Raw genomic sequence first — 8,656 nt, forward strand, 5'->3', positions numbered from 1 at the left:
TTTTTTTTTTTTTTTTTTTTTTTTTTTCCAGAATAGATATAGCACGAATTTTTAATTCGCCTGCCTTTCACGGACAACAATGCTGGGTTTGAAAGCTGGGCACAATTTGGGTTTTGTGAGGGGTCCCCGGCCCAGCTGGCCATATGGGATACAACATGTAGAACATGCCGAACAATGAGCGCGAGTGACAGCCCGAACAAAACGCGGAGGACACCGCTCCCTGACTCCGCGCTCCGCATCAATGCCGAGCCCCAAAAACAGCCACGGCCGAGGCAGGGAAGGCGCAGGGAGGGCGTCCCCCCCTCCCGGACCGTCTCTCCCGGTTTTTCGCCGGCTCCTTTGGCTCCTTTGGCCGCGGCTCGTTAATATGCACGCCTCTAACATGCTCACCTCCCTGCCTCCCCCATTGTGCTGCTCTCTGAAGTCTACTGTATATTGTGCAAAGATAGACTGGCCCGGCGGCACGGCAGATATAAGGCCACGGGGGTTAGGGCCACACAAATGGTTTGATAGACTCGGCACAGCCCGAGGGGAAGGGGAAGGGAAAAAAAAAAAAAGACAGAAAAAAAAAAAAAAGAAAGTAAAAAAAACCAGAAAAGGAATTGGGAGGAAACAAATTTAAATTTAAAAAAAAAAAAACAAGTAAGAAGAAAAAAGAAGTGACAATTTTCCGTCTCTCCGCTCCTGGTTCGCACGCCGGGCTTGGAGAAGGGAAAACCGGCGCTCGTCCCTGCGTTGCCCTCGGGTCCGGGACAGCAGCGGAGCTTCCCAGCGTTCGGAAGCGGAACGGCCGCGGCTGCTCCTCCGCTGCGCGGAGCCTCGGTGGTTTGGGGAAAGGAGACAGGGGAAGGAGGGACGGGAGAGGAGGAGAGGGGAGGAAAGAAGTGCGAAAAAGATAAAAAAGCCCCAGCCGAGGCTGCGCGGGGATCCGCGGCCGACGGAGGATGCGCTGGGGCGGAGGGGCGCGCCGGGCTCGGCGGGGCCCGGGAAGAGGTTGATGTTGTTGGAGCGCCGGGATTTGGCAGGATCGGGATGCGGCGGGGTCGGGAGCGACCGTCTCTTTGGCATTGAACTGCCCCGTCCCGGCCGGGCTCAGCCCCGCGGGACGGGGCGGGCGCTGCCCCGGCCCCGCCGCTCCGGACAAAGGCTGCTTGGATTTGTTTTCGTTTTTTGAAGCATCTCGAGCAGCCTAAAAGCCGCAGGGGCGGGCGAAGGAGCCACTGCTCTGCAGAACCCGCTCCGAGCCGGGGCTGCCCCTGCCCGGTCCCGGCCGGGCTCGCTGCCGGTCCCCGTTCCACCCGGCAGAGCCGCCCAGCCCCGCCTCGCCTCTCTCTTGTCCCCTGTCCCTCGTCCTCCGTTTTTTTTCTGAGGGGGACGGGGTGTCTCCCGGTGTTAACCCTTTCCCCCGCCCTGCCTGAGCCGCCGGCGCATCCCCGAGGGCTGACGGCGAAGTTTCCGCTGTGCCTGCCGTTCGCAGGGCCCCCAGCCCGGGGAGGGGGCACGGCGGCGATGCCGGTACCCAGATCTCCGCAGCGCTGCGGTGTAGAAAAAGCGCACTCGCAGACAGAAAGCAGGGAAACAGAAATTCCCCCCGCTCCAGTTTGCCGCCGGCGGGATGGAGCCGACCGCTCCCACCAAAAAAATAAAGCCGTTTTCCCCCGAAGGAGAAAGAAAGAAGTCCGGCGGGTGGAAGGGGGTGCGCGGGGCCCTGCTCGGCCGTGTCACCCCCGCGGGGCTGCGCCGGGGGATGCCGAGAGGCGGCCGCGACGAGAAGTCGCACAAAACCCTTCCGTCGTTGTTATCGCTTCCTTCTCTACTATTTTTCCTCGAAAGGCAGCTTTGAAAAAAAATTTAGATTCGTATTAAATGGCGGGGCGGGGTGGCACGGGGAGCCGCTCTCCGGGCGGGGTGGGTTTCAGCGTGCGCGGGGCTCCTTCCTCCGCTCGGGAATAGTTGAGGCGGCCCCCAAACCGGAGAAGAGAGAGCGGAGCGCCCGGGCCGCGGCTCGCGGCAGCGACAGCGACCGCGACAAGGTGTAAAAACACCCCCGCTGGCGGATGTCGGGGCCGCAAACCGCGCTCGAAGGGCCGCGCTGGAGCTCCCCTTTTGGGGTGCCCCGCGCGGCGGCCGCGCCCCCGTTCCTCACAAAATCACAGGAGCAGCGGGGGGGGGTTTTATTCTTTATTTTTTTCCCTTTTTTTTTTTTTTGTTGTTGTTGTTGTTGTAATTCTGGCGATCTTCCCTCCCCCCCTTTCCCTTTTTCCTCTTTTATTTTAATTGTAGGTAGACAGGACCACTCTGAATGGCGCAAAAAATTTCTGTAAACAATGACGCACAAAAAACACCTCCCCTCCCTTACCCCCCGCCTCCCTCCCGAAATGAAACCGAACCCCCCCCCCAAAAAAAAAAAAAAATGGAGGGGAAAAGAAACGGCAGAGGGAAAAAAAAACCAAAACCAAACCATAATAATAATAATAATAGCAATAATAATAATAATAGCAATAATAATAATAATAATAGCGTTTCCCTCTCCATTCCTTCCCCCGCAGTTTCGATTTTTTGTTTGTTTGCTTGTTTATTTTCGGAGCATCAGTCTGTCTCCTCCTCTCTCTCTCTCTCTCTCTCTTTCTCTCTCTCTGTCTCTGTCTGTCTGTCTCTCATCCTCTGTTTGTTATCTCAGGGTTTTCCTCCGTTTTTGGGGCGTGCGCGCGTGCGGGGGGCGCGTGTGCGGGGTGTGCCGCGCTGCCCGGCGGCCCTCACTCACCAAGTCCATTGCTGCGCCGGTACCAAGTGGTGCGCTGTGGGGTACTGGGGGCTGCCGGCCGCGCTGTACTGCGCGTTGTACTGCATGTGCTGCAGGGACTGCGCGCTGTACGCCGAGAACGGGATGCCCGTCTGGAAAGTCGCGGCTGCCAAGTCCTGAGCTTTGAGCGTGTGGCAGGGCTTGCCGTCCCTGACTAAGACCGGCACGGCCACCCGCCGCGGGGAGGGGAGAGGAGTCACTTCCATACCTTTCTCGGCCCGCGCCCGCTTCATCTTGTAGCGGTGGTTCTGGAACCAGATCTTCACCTGCGTGGGGGTGAGGCGGATCAGGCTGGCCAGGTGCTCCCGCTCCGGCGCCGACAGGTACCGCTGCTGCCGGAACCGCCGCTCCAGCTCGTAGGTCTGCGCCTTGGAGAAGAGCACCCTCCTCTTCCTCTTCTTGCCCGCGTCCCCGCCGCCCGCCGCTTCCTTCTCGTTGTCGGGCGACTCGTCGGCCGACGGCTCCGGGGACTTGGCCGAGGGGTCCTGGCCGCCGCCGCCGGCCGCCAGCCCGTGCACTGCGGACAAGCCGTGCCCGGTCAGCGGGGGGACGGGCCGGGCCGGGGGGTGCCCCTCCGCCGGCCCCCGCATCCCTCCCGCCGGCCCCCGCATCGCCCTCCCGCCGCCCGGCCGTGTCGGGATGGAGGCCAGCCGTGCAGACAGGCAACCCCCCCCCCCCATCCATCCATCCGTCCATCCATCCATCCGTCCATCCGTCCGTCCATCCATCCACGGACCCCCAGCTCCCGCCCCGCCGCCGGGGGCAGCTGGAAGCGGCGCTGCCCCGTTCCCGGCCGGGACGAGCCGCAAGGCCCCCGCCCCCCGCCTCCCATACCCCGTGTCCACCCCCCCATCGCCCCCGGTCCCCGCTGCCCCGTCCCCCCGGCACTCACGGGAGTACTGGATGCCCTCGGCGCTCGCCAGCCAGCGCGTGTAGGGATTATCGCTGTTATCGTAGAAAGGGCCCTTCAAAGGCAGCGTCGGAACAGTGTCCAAGGGGGTTTGTCCCAAAACTCCCGCTTTCCTGGGCGGCTCGGGCGCCTCGCTCTCCTCCTCGCCGCCCTCCGCCGAGCCGTCCTCATCGTTGGTGTCGGGGAGGTCCAAAATGTCCTTCACCGAGAAGCCCGTCTTTGTGTTGGTCAGAGACATGTTCCGGCCAAATTCCGGCTGGGAAAGTTGGAGCCGCAGCTTGGCCGAGCCGCCGGGTCACGGCTGGGCACGCACACGCCGAGCGGCGACAACGACACCGCGCAGGGACACGGGGAGCAAGGAGGGGGCGGGGGGGGGCACACGGCACGCGTGGAGGAGGGAAAAAAAGTAGAATAAGAATATGGATTTATAGAAAAATAAGCGGCGGGGGTTGTGCGGGAGAAGCGGCCGCAGCGACGGGTCTCTGGTTGTTCTGCCACGGGGGAAAATTCCGAGAGCGGGAGTAGCAGCTGGTTTCGGGAATAGTTTGTAACTCCAGGGAAAAAGGGGGAAGAGACGCCAAAGGAAAAAAAAAAAAAAAAGAAAAAAAAAAAAAAAAAAAAAAAAAAAAAAAAGATCACTTCTGGATCTTGTTCAGCCGCGCCGAACCCGCGCCTGCCGCTGGAAAATCCCGAGCCATTGCTGGAGCGAGGAGTCCATATAAGGCTGGTCCCCACACATGAACCTGCCGAGAGGAGCGAGAAAAAAAACCTACATTAAACCCAGGAAAGGTTGGCCACGTGTGGGCGGGTCTTGGAAGTCAAGTGGATGAAGACAGTGTTTGCAGATGTGAAATTGCGGGTTTTGGGCGAGCTCCGAGCTTCCACCATTGGTGATGAGTGGTATAACGTGTCAGTTAATTACCGGCGCGGGGAGGGCCCTCGGCGCGGGGGGGGCGTGTGGCGGCGCCGGGGGGGGAGGGAGGAAGGGAAGGAGGGAGGGAGGGAGGGAGAGAGGGAGAGAGGGAAGGAGGGAGGGGGGGGCCTTCCCAGCTTTTTTTAAGGGCACTATTTACATACAAAGAGCTCCGCACCAGCCCGGCGCTCCGCACGCCCCAAAGTGCGTTTTCCACCCGTGTTTTCCTCCGGGCGAGGGGAGAGAGGAAAAAAAAAAATTAGAGCAATAATAATCATAATAATAATTTGGGAGGGGGGCCTGTGGCCGCAGCTCCGCAGCCGCGCAGCCCGCGCGGGACCGAGGCGGCTCAGATGGCAAGAGCCCAACTTATCTAACCCGCCTAGGTCAATATTTTGGTTGGGGCTTAGGGATGAGCGCTGGAAATTAAACAGCGAGTAATTGATTCTAGTTTGCTCCCAAATTAAGCGAACTGGCAAAACGCGATCGCCAGGCGCGACCCGGCGAGATCCGGGCGGTGATTATTGGGGACGGGGCGGGGGCTGGGGGGGAAGTGTGTGCTTATTTGAAGAGGTCTCATTGATTTTGCCACCTTCTTCCAGGGGAATGAATCCAGCCCGTTGGGATCACTCGATGGGCTGCAGCCCGATGGAGTCGTACAGGACTGAATTCTCTTTTTTTTCCTTTTCTATCTTTTTTTTTTTTTCCTTTCTTTCTTTCTTTTTCAGGAGCTGGGGAAGGATGGAGACGGGCAAAGAAGGGGGTCCTTCCCTAGGCAAGGCCGGCCCCCCAGGTGTCACCATGCTCGCACACACCCCGCGGAGCCCGCAGCATTCCCGGCCGCGGGTGCGGCCCTGGGGGCTCCCCCTGCCCGGCGCGGGATGCAGAAACCTCCCCCCAGCTTCTCTCTGTCTGCCACCAACTTTGATTTTCATTTCCTTTCTCCCTTCCTTCCTCCTGCTCCCTGCACCCGCCCAGGAGCCTCGGCCGTGCGCACCCTCACGGGGCAGGGCCCGGACCGTCTTCCTTTCCCCCTTCTTTCCTTCCTTCCCCTTCCATCTCTTTCCCTCTCCCGTCCCTTTTCTTTTTCTCTGATTTTCCATCCCTCTGCCTTTCCCGAGCCCTTCCCGGGCCGGGCCGGAGCGCGGGGGTGACGAAGATGCGCGAGGGTGACCGAGATGCGCGGGGCGACGCGGGCCGCGGGGTTTGTGCAATCTGGGAAGGGGCTTCCCCCCAGCGCCCTCATTTCTGGGCGACAAAAGTTGCCCGAGTTTCCCTCCCCGCGTGGTGGGGGGAAGGAGCCGCAACGCCGCGGGCCGCGCTGGGGAGACGCCGCCTCAGCCTTCCTCCTCCGCGCCCGGCCATGGATCCGCACCTTCCCCTCGTCTCCCTCGCCGCTCCCCCCACTTTTGCTGCCCCAGCCCCCAGCCTGCCTCCCATAAAGTATGTGATGTGGCTGACAATGCCCAGGGATTTTTCCCCCCCCCCCCTTTTTTTTTTTTTTTTAAGCGAGCCCCTGCGCGCATCCTGGGTGGTCGGCCCCGCGCAAACACAAATACAACCCGACGGCTAAGCTGGGGACAATGTCCGCAATGTAGACAAATGTCCGGCTCCTGTTGGAACCCTTTGTCTCGGCGCAGTTTTTGCATTTATTTCAGTGGCGAAATAATACGTGATTGACGCCCTCTTTCAGCGCGCCCTAACTGTTGGGAATAAATCTGAGGTTGTTCCTAGTTGTCATGGTATTCAACCGCGCTCAATGGCTATCTCTTCATCCATTGCGGAGCCCTCCTCGATATCGAGGGAACCCCTTCGGCCCGGCCCCCTCCCGCTCCTTTGCCGGGCACCGCCGATTCCCACTCAGTCTTGGGGTTACCCACGGATTTACGCGGCCCCCCGGCTCGGATGGGGGTTTTATTACGCCGAAGGGGAAAAAAGAGCGAGGAGAGCGGCGATAATCGGGACAGTGGCGGGACGGAGGACCCTGACAGAAGCCGAGCCCGGGGAGGGAAGGGCAGAGCACCCCCGGGGCAGCCAACGCGGGCCGGGCCCCGCGGGGCGGGCCGGGGTTTAATAATAGTAATAATAATAATAATAATGATGATGAAGAACACTCCCGAACCTGAACCCATGCACAAACCCCACGCCACGGGCAGAGCGTCCCTCGCGGCGTGGGGCTCTCGGGAGGAGGCCGGACACAGCCCCGGGGGTCGCGGCCGGACACAGCCCCGGGGGTCGCGGCCCCCTCCCCACGCGCGGACCTCGCTGGGCTCCGCGGGGGCGGCCCGGGACGCCGTGACGTCACCGGCGGGCGGTGACGTCAGAGCCGCGCGGGCCCTCTGACGCCAGGAGGGGTCGCGGGGCCGGGACGCTGCCCCGCACCGGGGTCGCGCTGCGCGGGGGCAAAACCCGACGGCAGCGCCGCGGCTGTCGCGACAGGGCCTCGGCCCCCCCCCCGGCCGGTCCCACGCGCGGCGGGGAAGCTCCGGCCCTGGGACAGGCGGTGACAAGGCCGGGGGGCCCGCGGCCCTCCCGCCCCGGCCCCCGGAACCGCGGCGCGTGTGGCGGGGCCGAGCGGCGGCCGTGGGGGACGAGCGGCTCTGCCCGCGGGGCCCGATTCCCTCCCTGCCCGCCTTCACGGGGGGCTCCCCCCCGCCCCTCGCCCGCGGGCTTAGAGCTGGCTCCTCTGTTTTCTAGGAGCGGGGAAGGGGCAGGAGAGGGGACAGGAGAGGGGGCGAGGCCTCCCGAGCCGCTCGCCGCAGTCCCGCGTGGGCCCGGCCGCCGCGGATCCCGGCGGGCAAAGCGGGCTCCCGCCGCGCCGCAGGCGGCCCCTGGGGCTGCTTTTGGGCGGCTTCCTCGCCTTTCTGGCTCCCGGCCGCGGCCCGAGGGTCCCGCTCCCCCGCACGGCGCAGGGGACCCCCTCTGCTTTAAGCCGGCGGCTCCCCGGGTCCGCTCCCTTCTCCGCCGAGCGGATCCTACGCGTGTATCACATACGGCGCAGTATAACTGTGCTGCTACCGAGTGTAATAATGCGCATTATAGAGAGAAATGCGGGAAACCGCGCTGGGCAGGAGCCTGTCGCTCTCCCTCCCCTCCCTGCCCGCTCCGAGCTCGTCTCCATTGCCATTCCCACCGCCGCTCCCGACAAGTGGATCAATTTATCGTCTGATGGAGCCAAAGATGCCAGATATTGTTTTCCCTTCGCTCCAGCCCGCAGACAAACAAACGGAGCGGGGCTGCACCTTGCCGCTCGGCCCGGATTAGCGGAGCCCGCACAAAGCCTTTGTTAGGGGACAGGTTGATTTTATCTCCCAGAATGAGATCCACTTGGAACGAACGGGGAAAGGGAAGAGCAGCCCGTGTCCTGGTAACTGTCACGAGGAGTCTCACCTCGGGAGCATCCCTGTAAGTAACACCCTCTTTGTTTTAAAGTGCGGCGGAGGGAAGGACAGCGGCCACATGAAAGGGGACAGCTCTTCCCGGCCGGAAAAATCAAAATCGAAATTTTAAAAATCGGAGTGAAACGATGGCAGTGAAAGAACCCCTCCGGCCCCAAGAGCCGCGCACGGAGGGGTTCAAACCGCATTTTCCAGCGCTGGAGAGAACACTCTGCGGCTCGGCGGCGACTCCGGCTCGGAAGGGACCGGCCACGCCAGGCCGTGGGCACGGAGCCCAGGCCACGGGATCGCCTCGCACACCGGCAGCCCGGCCAGGGAGCGAGTGAGAGAGAAAAAAACAAACAAACAAAAAAACCTATTTCCTAAAATCGAGGGTAGCCACCAGAGCCTCCTGAACCCTCCGGCGCTTGCAGGAACTTAATTGTAACGGAGTTTCTGCGGGCTGAAATTCCCGGCTCGTTTCCTGGCTGGAAAAAATGGCATTGGCAAAGGCGTTAAGGATGTTCTGGGGGGAAAGAAAAGGAAAAACAAAACGGCGGGGGGGGAAGGGGGGAGAAAAAGGGGGAAGATCGCCCCGCACGCGGGAAGGGAGTCAGCAGCAGCATTCCCAATGGAAGCTTCAGGGAAAGCCC

At 61.9% G+C, this 8,656-nt stretch overlaps 1 protein-coding gene and 1 long non-coding RNA gene across 3 annotated transcripts in view; one reads left to right on the forward strand and one right to left on the reverse strand.

Moving 5' to 3' along the window:
* LOC121669668 overlaps positions 1-6,364 on the forward strand; it is an 8,046-nt gene extending 1,682 nt beyond the window's left edge. Inside the window, exons 2-3 of the long non-coding RNA XR_006017843.1 lie at positions 4,370-4,622; positions 5,355-6,364. This is a non-coding gene — a long non-coding RNA (uncharacterized LOC121669668). The remainder of the gene's footprint in view (positions 1-4,369; positions 4,623-5,354) is intronic.
* NKX2-2 (NK2 homeobox 2) lies at positions 2,467-4,376 on the reverse strand. 2 transcript variants are annotated; one of them, XM_042038922.1, is made up of 3 exons: positions 3,696-4,372; positions 3,012-3,320; positions 2,467-2,909 (listed from the first exon to the last, which is right to left on the reverse strand). In XM_042038922.1, exons 1-3 carry the CDS (start codon positions 3,949-3,951, stop codon positions 2,761-2,763), a joined length of 714 nt encoding a protein of 237 aa, XP_041894856.1. In that variant the 5' UTR covers positions 3,952-4,372; the 3' UTR covers positions 2,467-2,760. The 2 variants fall into 2 exon arrangements, with proteins under 2 accessions (XP_041894856.1, XP_041894855.1); XM_042038921.1 differs by having other exon boundaries at positions 2,467-3,320; positions 3,696-4,376.
* Positions 6,365-8,656: the final 2,292 nt, after the last annotated feature.

Source organism: Corvus kubaryi, unplaced genomic scaffold, assembly GCF_017639235.1.
Source record: "Corvus kubaryi isolate FWS band 111438036 unplaced genomic scaffold, C.kubaryi_AGA036_p1.0 37393, whole genome shotgun sequence".
NCBI classification, from domain to species: Eukaryota; Metazoa; Chordata; class Aves; order Passeriformes; family Corvidae; genus Corvus; species Corvus kubaryi.

Coding starts and splice junctions, on each gene's coding strand:
- NKX2-2 (XM_042038921.1), bottom strand. CDS start 3,951: ATGTCTCTGACCAACACAAAGACGGGCTTCTCGGTGAAGGACATTTTG. Junction 3,321..3,695: donor CGAGGGCATCCAGTACTCCC/GTGAGTGCCGGG, acceptor GCTTGTCCGCAG/TGCACGGGCTGGCGGCCGGC.